Source organism: Silene latifolia, unplaced genomic scaffold, assembly GCF_048544455.1.
Source record: "Silene latifolia isolate original U9 population unplaced genomic scaffold, ASM4854445v1 scaffold_20.1, whole genome shotgun sequence".
In the NCBI taxonomy this organism is placed as follows: Eukaryota; Viridiplantae; Streptophyta; class Magnoliopsida; order Caryophyllales; family Caryophyllaceae; genus Silene; species Silene latifolia.
The window spans coordinates 10,647,907-10,665,580 of NW_027413163.1; the positions used below are offsets into that span (position 1 = coordinate 10,647,907).

The 17,674-nt window shown below is 39.1% G+C and overlaps 1 protein-coding gene across 1 annotated transcript; it reads left to right on the top strand.

Moving 5' to 3' along the window:
- The first annotated feature begins 397 nt into the window (after positions 1 to 397).
- LOC141638531 (protein neprosin-like) lies at positions 398 to 3,967 on the top strand. Its single transcript, XM_074447941.1, has 9 exons — positions 398 to 674; positions 956 to 1,011; positions 1,212 to 1,333; positions 2,420 to 2,512; positions 2,612 to 2,818; positions 2,886 to 3,041; positions 3,142 to 3,195; positions 3,280 to 3,414; positions 3,505 to 3,967. Exons 3-9 carry the CDS (start codon positions 1,220 to 1,222, stop codon positions 3,874 to 3,876), a joined length of 1,131 nt encoding a protein of 376 aa, XP_074304042.1. The 5' UTR covers positions 398 to 674; positions 956 to 1,011; positions 1,212 to 1,219; the 3' UTR covers positions 3,877 to 3,967.
- Positions 3,968 to 17,674: the final 13,707 nt, after the last annotated feature.

Sequence of the window (17,674 nt, forward strand, 5' to 3'; positions counted from 1 at the left end):
CAAATGACCGGAACAGAGAGAGTACTTTTTTAAAAAAAAAATTATTTGTATTATATCCAATGTTTTGAATAAAGACCTAATCTCTTGACATCCGATCTGATTATGACCTAACTCGAATCTCATCTGCTCTGATATTGACCCGACTCGAACCTTATTTGCTCCGATATTGACCCGAGTCATACCTGAACCGACCCGAAATATCTAAAACCGATTAAAAGTGGAAACTGGATCTAACCTGAGTTGAACCGAACTGAAATCGAAAAAAAAGATAGACCGAAATAACCCGATTCGAAAGAACCCGAACCGAAACTGATCTGATTGATCCGTTTGCCACCTCTAGTTGTATACCTAATACCAGTGGTGGGGGGGTGGGGGTAGAAGTGGCGAGCACGGGAAATTTCCGAAATTTTATATAAAAATTTCAAAAAATTTCGAGGTCCCCTTCTAAAATTACCGTTTTGCTCCCGCTGACTTCAAATCCTGGCTCCGCCACTACCTAATACTCCATTAATGGCTTTATACCGTAATATTCAACACCTATATTCGCTATTTCATTGTAATAGAAATGCCATCTGCAGGGTGGAAACTGGAAAATACTGTGAACATTGTCTAGAGAAGCAGATGAATGGTTCTTTGGCTTTTGACTGGAATTTAATTTGTCACGCAATGTTGAGGTATTCATTCATTTAACCTGTTTTTAAGACATTCTCTTATCCTACCCGATCTTTTACCTATTTGGCTTTGAATTCTGCAATCTTTCATACGCAATTAAGGAAATAAATCAAACAGCAAATGCTTTAGTTACAGTCAAACACTCAAAACCAAGGGATCTTCTCTTTATGCCTCCGGATATACCGAAACCCCAACCCCTTTCATTTATAGCCTTCGGATATAAAAACCGAGATCCTTCCAATCTCTGAATGTGTCAATTTCAAACTATTGATCATATATGCAGGTCTTGTCTACCATTCAGTGGTAATTTCCTGATCATTGCCTCTGCAGCAGGCTAATGTAAGCAGTAGTAATATTTTTTTTTTCTTTTTTTTTTCTTTTAGACATGCTGTTCGTAACTTGCTGGTTTTGTTCTTTTAGACGAAATGTTTTTTGTGTCATGCTACGAGTAACTCTACTTTAATTTTGTCTGGCAAAAGAAAAATTATGTCATGCTGCGACTAACTCTGCTGCTTTGTTTCTTAACATGTACTCCGTAGTTCAGAAGATGGTACTAAAAACGATAAGGCGTGTTCTCTCAGTATGTTTCCTTGTCTCAATTCTTGCTGCTAAGGGACTCTCCAGGATTCATGGGTCAGAATATGCTCGCAAAACTGTGAAGGTAAAAGTAAGTAGGGTTTTTCTCATTTGTACCCTCGTGTTTTTACGTTTTCTCACTTGTGCCCTCACCTATTTTTAATCCCCACATATACCCCTGTATTTTCTCACTTATTCTCAATTGTAACCTTACAAGAAATTTCTGTCAATTGAACCGTTAGTTTTAACGGTTGTGCAAATTTGGATATCAAATTCATATACAAAATCCGAGTAGTTCCATTTCCAATATCACAACTAGCAACTGGAACACAATAGGAAGGCATAGACCACTCTTGATTCAAACATCAACTTTATAATTGGAATGAATCTCAACTTTCCCAATTCAATACCACTCCAAATTTTAGCAGAGAAAAACATCCAATTTCACGCTATGATTGAGCTAAATAAGCCGCTAAGTTGGCTCGACATTTTCAAAAAGACTCGAAATAGCAAAATTCAAGTTATAACAACCCAGAAGCCGAAATCAAATTCAACATAGGATGGCCTTATCCGACGATTAATTCAAATAGATAAGTAGTAGCAGGACCTTGAATTTGATTAGAAATTCGAATGCAATTTAAAACTTAGCTACCAGAAAATTGCCCCAAATTTGTAATATAGTGGAACATAATGAACCCAGAAATTCGTCCAATTTAAACTTCAAAAAACTCCGGATATTTCATTGAAAATGGTCTCGCATCACTCAAATATGGTGTGGTGTAAAGATTGGAGAAATTGGTACATTAGTTATGGTGGATAATTGGTTGTTGCGTGGTTCTAATTAAGGGCATGTGGTATTAGATATAGAGGATGAAGGAAGGAGATTAAGTGGTGTCATGGTAGAGACTAGAGAATGAAGATGACTGATAGAAGAACTGACGGACAAAATGACGGAAAAAAGATTGTAAGGTTATGTTTGAGAATAATTGAGAAGTAGAGGGGTATAGATGGGGATTACAGAAATACAGGGGTATAACTAAGAAAACGCAAAAACACAAGGGTACAAATGAGAAAAACCCTAAGTAAAAATATTGAGAGTTTCAATAGAAAACATTGGAGTTGTTGTTGGTTGACATTTTATTCGCGCGACATTAATTTGAATGATCTACAGAACGAGTATGGAGATACTTACGATTGTATAGATTTCTACAAGCAACCTGCATTTGATCATCCTCTCTTGAAAAATCACTCTTTCCATCCTCAGGTAATTAAATGGGTAATAAAATCCTGAGTTCATGTTGTGTTTACGGATTAAATCAATATTTGTTGCCTGAATGAATATAAAATTTGGTGGTTTGTGCAGATGAGGCCTACATTTCAGCCTCAAACGATTAGAAACAACGATATCTCTTGGGAGAGGAATGCTACTGCAACTGATATACCTCTATTAAAGGATGGAGGCTGTCCTCAAGGGACAGTTCCTGTTAGAAGAATGAACAAGAGCGGTGGTATTTCTAAAGCGAAGATTTCAAATACGACAAATGAAGTCATATCTGCCTCTGGAACTATGGTAAGTCTTCCTTGAACCAAGTCGATTCTTGATTACAGAAGGTTTACGTAAATTGTTTGTTTTGTAGTTTGCGATCAGTCAAACAAATACCAATATGTGGAAGTTTTACAACGGAGTTGGTGCAATTATGAGTGTTTACAACCCGCGTGCTTTGGCATCCCAATACAGTTCAGCCGAAATTATACTAAAGGGTGGTACAGATTCCATTATTGCAGGATGGACAGTTAGTCATCTCAACTCAACTTGTATGTGGAAGTTTTTCTTTCTTTCTATCTGTAATGCTGTAATTAGCACATCTTTTCTTTGCTGTGATCATTTTGCAGGTTAATCCTCAGAAGTACCGCGATACCAAGACAAGGTTCTTCGCATATGCAGCAGTAGGTCTCCGGAACCTACTGTTTCAATTCTGAATGCGGCTCTAACTGATAGTCTGATACTCCGTATTTGTTTTGTTTTTACAGGCAGGAGATATGCACTGTTTCAATTCTGATTGCGGATTTGTTCAAGTCAGAACTGACCTCCCTCTCGACTTTGTACTGAAACCAGTTTCAAAAAGACGAGGCAAAATTTACGTAAACAAGTTCTTTATCTATCGGGTATATTAATACAAAAGCTTTTCAAATCGTCATGGAGTCCTAGTCTTTTTTCATTGGTAAGTTTCTGATAAAAAAATGTGGATATGTTAGGATCCGACAAGGGGAGTATGGTGGCTCCAAGTAGGAATGAAGATGCCACCAATTACGCTCGGATTTTGGCCACAGCATATCTTTAAGGGTTTACAAGAGCCAGCAACCTATGCAGCATGTGGAGGGGAGGTGTCTACTCCGGCAAGTTTACCGCCACCGGAAATGGGAACAGGTTATATGCCGCAGTTTGGGGTTGATGATGCTTCATTTTGTAGAGAGTTTGTTGTGGTGGATGATAAAAGTACAATTGTAACTGCTGACAACACTGAAGCTTATGCAAATAATGATGCATATGTTGTTTTTGATCAATATCATAGGCCTAGTCATTATGTCCTTTTTGGGGGTCCAACCCCTGGTAGTCAAGATAAATAAAGTGAGATTAAGCGTAAAAATGGGCGGTAATCTAATTGGGACGATTCTTGTTTGGGGATGGTCTAGAAAACAAAGAAAAATGAATTAAGGATTGTAAGTTTAATCCCTCCCCTTTAGTAGTGTGTTGGCCGCATACGGTTAGAATGAATTTTTAATTTTTACTTGCTAAGATTTTGTCTAATATTCTAATACTATAATCTTAGGCACACCTAGATAAATCCTAGGCCTATAAATGCTCTTCATATATCGACCTACCTAAATCCTATGCCTATAAATACTCATATACTCCCTCCTATTCCCGATAATCCTCCCTATTCATGGGTGGCACAAAAATTAAGGGTGTTGGAATTAAATAAGTTAAAGTATTGTGGTGGGGTGAGATAATTGGAAAGAGGGAAGGTATTGTGGGGATGAGGTGATTAAAATAAGTATTGTTGTGGGGTAAGGTGATTAAAATAAGATAAAGTAGGTGTATTGTGGGGTATTGTTGTGGGGTGAGTTGATTAAAATAAGTATAAAACTTTACTAAATAAGGAAAGAGGGAAGATATTGTGAATAGATGAAAAAGGAAATAAGGAAGGTTATGTAGAATAGGAGGGAGTATCACTTATCGACGACACTTTTATCATTCAAACACTCACAAAATAACCTAATTTACAATAGAGAAGAGAAGAGGCGCGATTAAGGAGCATTATTAATCTTTACACATCGAATCTTTGTAAGTAAGTCTAGATATATATACATTTAATTACTTATTTTACATTTAGTGTAGATCCCGCGCAAATACGCGGTAAATATAGGCCTTTTAATTTTTACTGTATTAGTTATAAATTTTAGATTTATCTCACGAATTTTTATAAAAAATAACTAATATTAAAATTAATCAAAAGAATTGAATAATTTCACGAATTGTGTTTTTTTGCGAAAATATTTTAACTACCTCAAATTATTTTAATAATTTTTTTTTCGCCACGAAGTTAATAATAAGATATACAATTTATACGTATAGATTATTTTAAATGAAAAATTAGTTTAATAAATGAAAATCTAATTTGTTTCCATATATAAGCTTGAGCACTTTGGAGGGAAAATTTTAGAGAAGTTTTCTCTTAGTATATGAGAGGATTTATACTATTTAAATTTGGACCTCATTAATATTTATCAGTTCACTCCACTGTATTTTTATATGAAACAAAAAAATTGAATGGAAAACTAATAAAAAAAACTATTTAAGTTGTGATTTTTTTTAGTGCATTTGTTTTTTTGTCACGAAATCAATAGTAAACATGTGTCAAATTATATTTTAAATGGAAAATTAGTTTAATAAATAAAAATCTAATTTGTTTCCATATTTAAGCTTGATCACTTTGGAGAGTAAAGTTTTCTCTTAGTATATGAGAGGATTTATACTTTTTAAATTTCCACCTCATTAATATTTATCAGTTCACTCCATTATATTTTGATATAAAACAAAAAAAAAAACTGAAAATTGAAAATTAATAAAATAATTTATTTAAGTTCTGATTTTTTTAATGCATTTGTTTTTTTGTCATTAAGCTAATAGTAAGAATGTGTCAAGTTATATATTCTTTACAGTAATAATTATTGCATTACAAATAACTTTTTTTTGGGCTTCCCCCCACACTTATTATTTACAACATCCAATGACGGATGAAGTGTGGGTAAGAGACATTTTTGAAAAGGAAAAACATGTTTTTGTGTGATTTTTCAATTGTTTTCTTTTTGAATAAAATGCAATGCATGCCTTAACTAAATGCAAGAATTGAAGTACGATGCAATCTAGCCTATATGAATGCAATCCTACAAGTGACGTATTTTACAAAATTTAAATCTAATGCAACTAGATGACAAACCAATTCTACATATTTTACAACTAACTAAATGAATACGAAAATGAAACATGAATGGGAGATTTGAATTAAAGGGATCATACTTACATTTGGGTTGGAATGGGAGTGAGGATATCCATCATTACTAGGCATCCTCGGTGTCGGAGTCCGCACCATCATCATCATCATCATCATCATCATGCCCACCTCCAAACTCGGCCTCACGGATGTAGTCATCCGTTTTCATTGGCATAGAGGAGCCACCTATGTCATACCCTTCTACCGTCAATTCTATATCTACCTCACTCCCCGCCCCCGAGACACCAACATTGCCTCCTTCACCGAAAATGGAGGGGGTTCCTCCAAACCATTGGGTGTCATGCCTCTCTCCTTGAATAAAGGCTGGAGTGAGGAAGACCGGGTTCCCAAAAAAGTCCGGGCGAATGTTGATATCATCGTAGATAAAAGACCCGTCGATAGAATGCCCGCCATCCGGGGCAAGGTAATAAATAGGAAGGGTGAAGGCCAGAAGGGTGCTTGTATTGCCTCCTCATGTGGTCGTCGTACACGGGATATTGACCAACCAATTGGTCAAAATATATCCGGTCCATTCGTTGTTGCACGGAAAGCCGCTCACTTGTGGCCGTTTGCATCCCCAAGTTAATGTTTTCCATGAACTCAATGAGTGTGGGGTGTAGCGGTGGATGTTGCGATGGTTGTTGACTTGATGATCCTTCACCTTGGTGAAAAGACCAAGGTTGGTTGAAGGGTCCTTGGAAGAAGAGAGAGGAGGGTGCGTTGTAACGCAAGGTGGGTTGGACGGTGACCGGGCGTTCATTCCCATAGGTAAGGTTCGAGTTTTGAGTTTGGGCCTCAATTAATAGCAAGTAGTGCGGTGAATTTGGCACCACTTTCATTTTTTGTGGGTTGGGAAGGGGAATGGAGTTCTTATCCACCCCATTGACTCGTATTTGTCAATACTCATTCCGGTCATTGAGGTTCTTTTTGATCTAATTGAGAGAATATTGGATCTAGTCTTTGGTGAGCATTGTTTCCCCGGAGATGTAGTTCCATGCCATTCAAGTTTAATTTCCGGACTAGTCATTTGGCAAGGTGGGTGATGAGGCCACCCACGACAATTGAGGTCTCTTGTCCCGATGAATTGCTTAATTTGTTGAGGTAAAGAGCAAAGTGATGCGCCACACATATTTTAAAAGTCATGGGGTTGGAACGGAGGTAGGAGCCAAGGATCACTACAAGAATTTCCGTTTCGGGCGACCAAAATAGGCTACTGAAAATAATGGTCGCCAAAATGGCGACTGAGAACTAATTCGGGCGACTGATTTTCGTCGCCATTTTGGCGATGACTCTTTTCCGTACAATAATTGTATGTGGCGATTGAAATACAGATAAGGGCGACTAAATTTCATCGCCATTTTAGCGACTACAATATATTCGGTCGCCATTTTCATCAGCCATTTTATTTTACCAAAAGAGATCCCTCCTCCCCCACATAATTACTTACACAAACCACTCACCTCTTTGGCTTTTTAATTATCTCGTTCAATCTCACATTCCCACCTCTCCCACATGATTACTTCCCTCATTTTTTGTACTTTAGTTTTGTTTTTTGTCTACCAAATCCACAACTTCATCATTTTTTACTTTTATCATTTCTTCATCCTTTTACCAAAACTTGTCCAAACCCACAAAAATCTCAATTTCAACTGGTTAATTGCTTATAATAATGTAAATTTGGTTTTTTGTGTTATTCAAATTGTTGTTGTTGGTAGTTTTATGTTAAATTTTGTTTGTAATAATGTTAAATTTGATTGTTGCTGCTATCTTCGTTCTTCGCCGGAAATTCATCATCGTTCTTCGCCGGAAATTCGCCAATTAGATGCTCTTTTGCTGTGGTTTTCGAAGCAATTTGTGACAAAGAAGTGGTTAATTTTTGCCTCTTTTGTTGTGGGTTCATAATCGGAGGAGATGATTTTGGAGGTTAATATTAGTATTGATTTTGTATTGTTTTCTTTTGTACTAATTTGTTAATTTTTTGTTAGAGAGGCTTTGTAATTTCTCTCCAGAAATTTGATATAGACATTTGCAGAGGAACTTCTTGTTGTTGTTGTTGTTGTTGTTGTTGTTGTTGTTGTTGTTGTTGTTGTTGTTGTTGTTGTTGTTGTTGTTGTTGTTGTTGTTGTTGTTGTTGTTGTTGTTGTTGTTATTTCGCGAAGAATAGTGACGAACAAAGGATAATTTGTGTGCATTTTCCAAATCTGGCACCTTTTTTTTTTAATGTAAAAATGGCGACTGAAGAGGTGGTCGCTAGTTTTCCTACTTGGCGACGAAAAGTGTGGTCGCCAAATTTGGTTACTGAAATCAGTCGCCCGTGTCTATAAAGGCGACTAGGCGTTGCGACTGAGACCCGGTGACTGATTTCAGTCGCTAATTTCACTTTGGCGACTGAAATCAGTCGCCTATTTTAGTCGCCCGAGCGCTAAATTCTTGTAGTGGATTTCCAATTCTTCTGTTCGAAAATTGTTGGGCTCATCCCTCCCAAAGATGGTCCAACACATGTAACGATTCCAAATTCGTATGGTGGCATTATGACAAGTAGTAGCCGATATCTTCACCCCCTTTTGGTCATCAAGACCGGAGATGGCCTTCCAAATAAGACAGTGATCAAAATTCTCCGGTACTTTGTGAGGTGGGCACGGGTCTAGCCCAAAATGCTCCGCAAAGGAGGGAAGGGTAAGGAAATAATCCTTGTTCAAAAGACGAAAATGAAAAAAGGCCACTTTTCCGTCTTTATTATGCTTATCAATCATAAGGGAGCTCAAAAATTCCCAAGTAAGTCGGGCATAACTTTTTTCATGGATGTCATACATTTTCTTCATCCTGACTCCCTCAAATAAGTCTAGTGTGACACGGTCTAACCCTAACCCATTTGAAGTCGTTGTGAGCCGGAAAGCGTACCAGCAGTTTAAGTCACCCTTTGTACCCAAAACAGATGCGCTGACTAGACTGCGCCACACCTCGTTTCACCCTCCGAAGTGGTCCCTCATTGATTGGCAGTCAATTAATTTAGAATGGTGAAAGAGACGTTTTTTAAACAAAATGAATTTACCTTTCATTGTGATGGAGCAAAATTGGAGTCCCGGAAAATTCGGATCGGGACTCATATCGGAAGCCGCCGCCGCCACCATTTCCGCTTGTTGAAGCGCCAAATCATCCCTACTAACTCTTTTCTTTGGTTCCATTATTGATGGGATGAGAGGGTTAGTAAATGGGAGGGATTGGGTGGTTGTTTGGTGGAGTTTGGTGGAGATTTGAGAGAGAAAGAGAGAGTTTAGAGGGAGAAAAGGGGCGGAAATTATGAGGAGTGTTGTGTTGTTTTTGTTGTTTAATGACAGTTAGAGGACTCCCAGCCGACATTGGACCGACCGCCGGTGCCCCGACTGGGAGATAAGGGTATTTTGAAAAAAATAACAACACAGTCAGAGTGTTCCCAGCCGGTGCAAGGACCAGCCTTCGCTCACCCGGCTGAGAACTCACTCTCATTCTCACTTCCTCCTTAAATGCTCTCTCAGCCGGTGGACCAGCTACTGGCCTAGCGGCAGTGATACTCCTTTCCTTGAATTTTCATCGTTTTTTCCTTAGAGGGGTGTTCCCAGCCGGCCTACCGGCTAACACCCCCTCCACACGTCATTTCCCTTCTTTTCTCAAAGCATGGTTCCCCAGCCGGTGGATCGGCTGCCGGCCTGCTGGCTGGGAACCTCTTCAGATTACTTCCTCACAATTTCATCATTTTGAATAAGAGAGTTCCTAGCATGTGCCCATACCGGCGGCCAGTGGGCCGGCTGGGAGCACCCTTACACTTTGTTTTCTTGATTTTAATAATTCAACATTAGAAACTTCTCAACCTATGCATGAGTAGGCTGCCTTCCCACATGCTGGGAGTACATTACCTTATGTGTTCTTCATTTTTCCTTGTAACTTAAAAACCGCTTCTCCAATTAGCCTCGAAATGTGTGTTTTCTTCTTTTCGAGCCGACACATTATGTCGATATTTGGCCAATTGAAGGCTATGCTCGTGTTCTCCATTGAACCCGGTGTTCTTCCAAATGAGAACCCATCATCAATTCAAATTGCCAAGTATGATTGTTTCAATTCTACCATTCTCTACCTATATGCATGATATTTAAAAATGGTGGTTCTTGTGGAACTCCACCAAATCATTGCTCGTTCATGATTGAAATTAGTCATCCCTCAAGGATGGGGGTTCCTCTAACTCAACTTCACCTCGGATCTTGATAGATTGATCCTCATAAAAGTACTTCACTCGTTGCCCGTTCACTTTGAAACATTCAACCTTTTTGTTTTTCAATTCAAATGAACCATAGGGAAACACGGTGACTACCTCAAAAGGTCCCGACCATCGGGATCGCAACTTCCCAAGGAATAATGGAATTATCGAATTGAAAAGTAGGACCTTGTCTCATACACCTATCTCTTTTCTTGTAATCTTAGAATCGCGCCATTGCTTAGTCCGCTCCTTGTAGAGTTTGGCATTCTCATAAGCATCCAACCTTAGCTCATCTAGCTCATTTAGTTGGAGGAACCACTTGTTCCCCGCTTCATCCAAGTCATAGTTAAGCTCTTTTAGAGACCATCTTGTACGGTGTTCCAACTCAAGAGGTAGGTGACAAGACTTGCGAAAGACCAAGCGATAAGGAGTGGTGCCTATCGGAGTCTTGTAGGCGGTCCTTAGTGCCCAAAGCACATTATTAAGTTTGGTGCTCCAATATTCCCTAGACCTATTCACCACGCGCTCTAGAATAGCCTTAATTTTATGGTTTAACACCTCCACTTTCCCATTGGTTTGGGGGTGGTAGGCAAGAGCCACTTTATGTCGGACGCCGTATTTCTTGAGAAAAGCATAAATGGTGCAATTGATGAAGTGCGACCCACCATCACTTATGACGGCCCTAGGTACTCCAAAGCGTGGGAATATGTACTCCTTCAAAAGTTTGGAAACCACTCGTGAATCGTTAGTAGGGGAGGCGATAGCTTTTATCCATTTGGACACATAATCCACCGCAACCAATATGTATTGGTTGCCAAATGAGGATGGAACCCATGAATTTCACAACCCATATATCGAAGAATTCAACTTCCAAAATGTTGTTTAAGGGCATCTTATATAGCCTCCCAATGTTGCCTCTTCTTTGGCAAGAATCACAAGAGTGGACCAAAGGTTAAGAAGCCTTAAATTAGGAGAGCCACTAAAACCCACAATGGAGAACCCGAGCTTGGGTCCTAGAGGTGGACAAATGGCCTCCATATGTTGTAGAATGACAAGCTTGAAGGATTGCTTTTCCTTCCTCACGAGTGACACATCTTATATAAATGCCATCATTGCATCTCCTATACAAGAAAATATCTTCCCGAACATACCTCCTTGACTCATAATTCAAATTCTTCCTAGCTTGGTTGTCATGTTCTTCCTGAACAAATCTAGAGCTCAAGTAGTTATCACTATCCGCATACCAAGGGTCAGAGTATGTGATTGCTATGATAGAGTCATCGAGTAGAAATTCACCAATGGGTATCCCATCATCAATATCCCCGCGTGCTTCTTTTGTCAACCTTGACAAGTGATCTGCAACAACATTTTTGGATCCCAGTTTATCCTTAATTGTGACATCAAACTCTTGTAACAATAATACCCAACGTATCAACCTCGACTTAGCATCCCTATTAACCATAAGTTGCTTGATGGCGGTGTGATCCGTGTTAACGTTTACTTTGGAGCAAAGAAGGTAAGGCCGAAATTTCTCAAAATCATATACCACCGCTAACATTTCTTTTTCCGTGGTAGTGTAATTACATTGAGCATTATCCAAGGTCTTGCTCTCTTAAGCAATAACATGAAGCTTCTTGTCTTGTATTTGACCCAAGACCGCCCCCAATGCAAAGTCACTTGCATCACACATCGGGTGGTTGCACAATTGGAGCCGAAACCAAAGCTTGCTTGAGCCTAAAAAAGCTTTCAACACAAGATTCATCAAACATAAAGGGAGTGTCTTTGGCAAGAAGTGAGGTAAGGGATTTGACAATTTTTGCAAAATCTTTGATAAACCTTCGATAAAACCCCGCATGGCCCAAGAAACTCCTCACGCCCTTGACATTGGTGGGTGGGAAAAGTTTTTCAATCACCTCAACTTTAGCCTTGTCCACTTGGATCCCTTTCTTAGAAAAAACATGACCAAGAACCACTCCCTCTTGCGCCATGAAGTGGCATTTTTCCCAATTCAACTTAAGGTTGTATTGGATGCAAGTTTGGAGCACTTGTGAGAGGTTCTTCAAACAATCATCAAATGAGGTGCCATGGACACTAAAGTCATCCATAAACACCTCCATAGACTTCTCAATGTAATTGAAAAAGATAGACATAATAGCTCGTTGAAATGTCTCGGGAGCATTGCAAAGCCCAAGTGGCATTCTACGATATGCAAAGACGCCATATGGACAAGTAAAAGTGGTTTTTGCTTGATCATCCGGGTGTATGGATATTGGGAAGAACCCGGAATACCCGTCAAGAAAGCAAAAATACGCATGGTTTGAAAGCAACTTATCAACTCCCTTCCTCACCACCTCCTTCAATTTCTCATTCAACCTCCTCATAGGTTGAGCGGAAGGAGTGAATCCATCCTCAAGTGTGACGCGGTTGATGCATATTCGAGGATCGATTCCCGTGAGATCATCAAGACTTTACCCAATGGCTTTCTTATTTGCTTTTAGGACATTTAAGTTTTTTTCCTTTTGAGATGGCATTAGGTTTGCATTAATGATAACGAGGAAGGAGTTAGCCTCATCAAGGGAGGGGGAGGGGGAGGGGGAGGGGGAGGGGGGGGGGGGGAAAGGTTTGAGATCTACCTTTGGAGGGTTCTTACCCTTATCTTCATCAAGTAGAGGTGGTAAAACCTTATAATCTTGTTCCAAGTGCTCCTCCAAACATTTATCCTTTGAATCTTCAATTGCTTCTTCTAACATATCTAACGAATAGACACTCTCAAACATCGGTTGTGACATTGCCCTGATCAAGGAGAATTCAACCACATTTCCTCCCACTTTGAAAATGAGCTTCCCTTCATTAACACTTATGTTGACATCCCCGATTACCAAGAAGGGCCTCCCAAGGATAATAGTAGTTTGTTGGTCTTCCGGAATGTCTAAAACCACAAAGTCCGCCAGAATATAGAAATTGCCCACTTTAACCGGAACATCTTCAATTAAACCCATTGGTCTTTGTACCGATCTATCGGCTTGTCGCAAGGTCATAGAAGTAGGTATCATATCATGCAAACAAACCTTCCTTATAATAGGGAGTGAAAGTATATTAACACTAGCACCAAGATCACAAAGTGCCTTCTTGATACTCACATTACCCACCATGCACGGAATAGAAAAACTACCCGAATCTTATAGCTTTTCCGGCATGGGATTGAGTAAGACCGCGCTACATTGCCCCCTAAGATTCACTAGAACATATCCTTCAAGAATTTGGTATAGATTTGATACGATTTGGGAAGCAGAATCAACAACAATTGAACAGGTATGCGGACTATTCGTACTAGGTACGCGCAATCCTCAAATGATACGATTCAAACAACGAAAGCTTTAAATTAACATACTTTTTTTGCGAAATAGACGTACTAGGTACGGTTAGCTTTGATTTTTGTGTATGTGGGATAGTGTTTTGACCAAGCAAGACTTGTTACTTGATCAAGGTGAGTAAGATCAAGACCTATTGATCAACAACTTGGGAATTTATTGAAATCGCGTTTCAATCATATCAGTTTTGTTTCTAAGCAAGAAACGAGTTTTAACACAAGTGTTTGTTTGTAATTTCAAGGATTATTTTATTCATAATCAACCAAGGCATTATATAGCCTGGTTGTGCCATCCAAGAGCTCAAGAAGTGAAGAGTTTGAGCAATCACTCTTCACTTAATTACAACATTAAAGCTAGGAATGAAAGGTCTTGAGTTAAATGCAACAATTAAACACTAGATGATAACAAGATTTTATTTTAACAAACATAATCTAAAATATTAGGTAAAACGTCTAGCTTGGACCGTCCCCTCCCTTGGGATGCATGCCACAATCATTCAGCCCAAGGTTTCTCCTTGCTCCATACTTAGCAAATTCATATAGGAGAACGATTTAAGTCCATAGAATGAGAACTACGAACCAAGCTCATCGAACCATCACCACTAGTGTTCACAACCAGCTCATCAACCAACTCCGAGTTAATAGCTCATCAACTAAACTAAATAAGGAGTTCATCAACTCGGCCATGCTCCTGCAAAACAACATTAGAACTCGATTTTTCTTTAGTAACAAGTAATAAAACTCGTTCACCATTATCAATAGCACGCTCCACATCCCGTTCTCCGATCAAGAACGACATACCAGCCTTGCGAACTATGTTAGTAGCAGCAACACGGCTATTTTGAGGTGATATAGGCTTGAGCACGATTCGTTTTCCCTTATTCCTCAATTCATACTAATTACTCCTTCCTCGATGCAATACATCCCGATCAAGTTGCCAAGGCCGACCCAACAAGATATGGCAAGAATCCATGGGCATAACATCACACAAAATCTCATCAATATACAAACCCATAGTCAAGTTCACACGGGTATGTTTTGTGACTTTAACACTACTACAATTATCGAGCCATTACAATGCATAAGGACGGGGATGTTTCGTGGTCTTAAGACCCAATTTAGACACCATTTCAGTAGAGGCAATGTTAGTGAAACTTCCTCCATCGATAATTAGACTCACCTATCTATCATTCACCTTATAGTTAGTATGAAACAATTGGTTTTGCTGTCCCTACTCAATTGGTTTAGAATCAACTTTCAAAGTTCGCAAAACCAAGCTAGTATCGACATGAGGTGCCTCATAACCCTCTACTTCTTCTCCCCCCTCCTCAACATCATTAGAAATCATAAATTCATTCATTTGTTCCTCCTCGGCCAACAACTCATCCCGACACTCTAAGGCTTTTCTTAAAGTCACAACTCGTTGATTAGGACACGCATTTTGATAATGACCGAATCCTTGACACTTAAAGCATCGAACCTTAGCCAAACTAGTCTCTTTTCCCGAGGTTTTAGAGGACTGACCAGTAGTGTTTTTAGGACTGCCAATCGAGGTGTTAGACACGACCTGGTTATTAGGAGTACCAACAAATTTAGACTCGAGTTTAGATCATGATTTAGGCTTACTCGATTCTGAACTCGACCCACTCCTATACTTAGATTTCCTTTGGGATTTAACTTTCAAACAAAGACTACACAAAGTATCAAAATCAGAAAATTGGTATAGCTCAACCGTACTAGCAATGTTATAATTTAAACCACGCAAAAATCGAACATTTTGTTGTTCCTCCATTTCCTCTAATTCACCCATAATGGCAAGATTCTAAAATTCATCTAAATACTCACTAACACTCATCTTGCCTTGTCTAAAATCAGCGATTTTGCGATAAGTAGACAGCCTATGGGTTGATGGTACATACTTTTTCCGTAGTTTGCGTTTTAGGGACTCCCAAGAATCAATTTTCTCCTTGCCTTCTCGGACACTCTTAGCCTTCAACGCCTCATACCACAGCGATGCTCTTTTGCTCAATTTCAGAATTGCAAACCTACACTTCTTATCATCATCCAACTCTTTAAAATCGAATAAACGAGCGATTTTCCGTTCCCCCTCCAAATAGGCCTCGAGATCAGCCCCTCCAACGAATTCAGGAAGATCACTCGTCTTGAATACATCAACAATTCGTTCTCCTCTCCTAGATTGCCAACGTTCATCAGTTTCGCGATCATGATTCGAAGCCCCACGTAATTGATGGATGATTGAAGTCTATCAACATAATCGATCAAGGATCAAGAGCCGAAGCTTTGATACCACAAATGATACGATTTGGGCAGCGGAATCACCAACAATTGAACAGGTATGGGAACTGTTCCTACTAGGTACGCGCAATCCTTAAATGATACGATTCAAACAACGGAAGCTTTAAATTAACGGACGGTTTTTGCGAACTAGATGTACTAGGTACGATTAGCTCTGATTTTTGTATATGTGGGATAGTGCTTTGAACAAGTAAGACCTATTACTTGATCAAGATGAGTGAGATCAAGACCTTGTTGGGGTTGGTGTCCTTAACAGTTAGTGCAAGGACTTATAAACCTCTAAAAGGATCAAAGGGCATACTTTGGTATTATTATCAGTTGATCCACGTTTATCAATAACGGTTGGCTTGCTAGATAAGTTTGACGTTATTGTCATACAGATGGCGGTGATCAACTGGTCCCTAAAAGTCACACCTATAGGATACGTTCGAGAGATGTGACGGTATGAAAATATTGTCATGTAGATGCCAAATATTGACTAACGATTAGTCGAGTAATTTGACTAAGTAATTAGTCAAATATGTGATGTTGAGATATTATATTTAATACGGATTAAATATCATGGGCTAAGGCGAATTAACCAGTTAATTCGTGAAATTAAATATACGTGATTTATATTTAATTAAATGTATATTAAAAATAATTATACAATCTTGTTTTGTCGGACACGTATTAATATTTCAGCTAACCCGTATAATTAGTCGATGCCTTAATTTCCGATAACCGATAATGATTTATAATATAAACCGCGTCATATACATTTTAAGCGAGACGGGTCGGATCATCGGATCACTAGTCAAATGAGGAGAAAGTGGAAAGCCCACTCCCTCCTCTCTTGACCGCGGATCGAGGCAACAAAAGGAGAGGCTCCCTCTCCTTTTGACCTAGCGATTTTCATTTACAGAAAAACTAGGGTTTTGGAGATAGCTTCTCTCTGAAACCCGAGATCTCACATCTCGACAAAACTCACATCGAGTTCTCCCTATATTGCAAGGCAATCGGAGAACACTGTTCTAGCACAAGGGCATATCTCGGACAAAGTCTTGGGTGCAACGATTAGGAGGGAATCGCTTAGATTTCGATCTTTTTACGCCGCAATTAAAAGGACCCGAGGTTGATTTCTATACACTTATCGTTTCTATTGTTATATCGTTTTATGACTATAAATTGCATGTAAATTTTACGTTATAGTCCTGCAATTTAAGGGGTAGTATACGGATATTAACCCACAAGTGGTATCAGAGCGAGGCCACGTGAATTTTTCATGTGTTTTTCATAAAACGATCTTGAAACGATTTTGTTTTGGCTAAAAATTTGTCTCGTGACCTATTTTTCACTCGGCAGAATTTTTTTTTTAAATTTGCTGCGTTTTTTTTATGGTTGCTTTGGGAACCGTGTCTTGTTTACACGGTTGCTCTCGATGTTTTTGTGCTTGAAAACCCGTCCCCAGTATACACGGCAGAATTTGTTTGAAACCGTGTCATGTATTACACGGTTTTATCATCTTTCTCGATTTGGTTTTTGCATATTGTTGTTTTATACGGAGATTATAACAATATGTCAAGTTTTGTCAATTATCAAATTTGTTTTGATGCGTTTTGATCAAAAATTTTAATTGATTTTATCTCGAAAATCAGTTTTCACGAGGGTTTGGGATTTTTCAGAAATTTTTGTACTTGATCGAATAAAGTTTCAATCGATCGAGTGTTTTTTCTGCTTGTTTTTGCTCGATCGAGTCCCTGATGTACTCGATCGACTGTCGTGTCAAAAACCTTTTCTCGATCGAGTCCCTTTGTACTCGATCGACCCCCTTTCTAAACCCGCCGCTCGATCGAGTTGTCCTCGTACTCGATCGAGTAGTGTTCTTGATATAGGTACTCGATCGACCACCAGTTTAGTCGATCGAGCACCTCCGATTAGCATTCCTCTCGATCAACTTGCGATTCGATCGAT

Bases quoted from the DNA above. Each gene is read 5' to 3' on its own strand.
- LOC141638531 (XM_074447941.1), top strand. From the start codon at position 1,220: ATGGTACTAAAAACGATAAGGCGTGTTCTCTCAGTATGTTTCCTTGTC. The intron at 3,042-3,141 runs GTTAGTCATCTC...ATCATTTTGCAG, and splicing joins CCATTATTGCAGGATGGACA to GTTAATCCTCAGAAGTACCG. The intron at 3,196-3,279 runs GTAGGTCTCCGG...TTGTTTTTACAG, and splicing joins GGTTCTTCGCATATGCAGCA to GCAGGAGATATGCACTGTTT.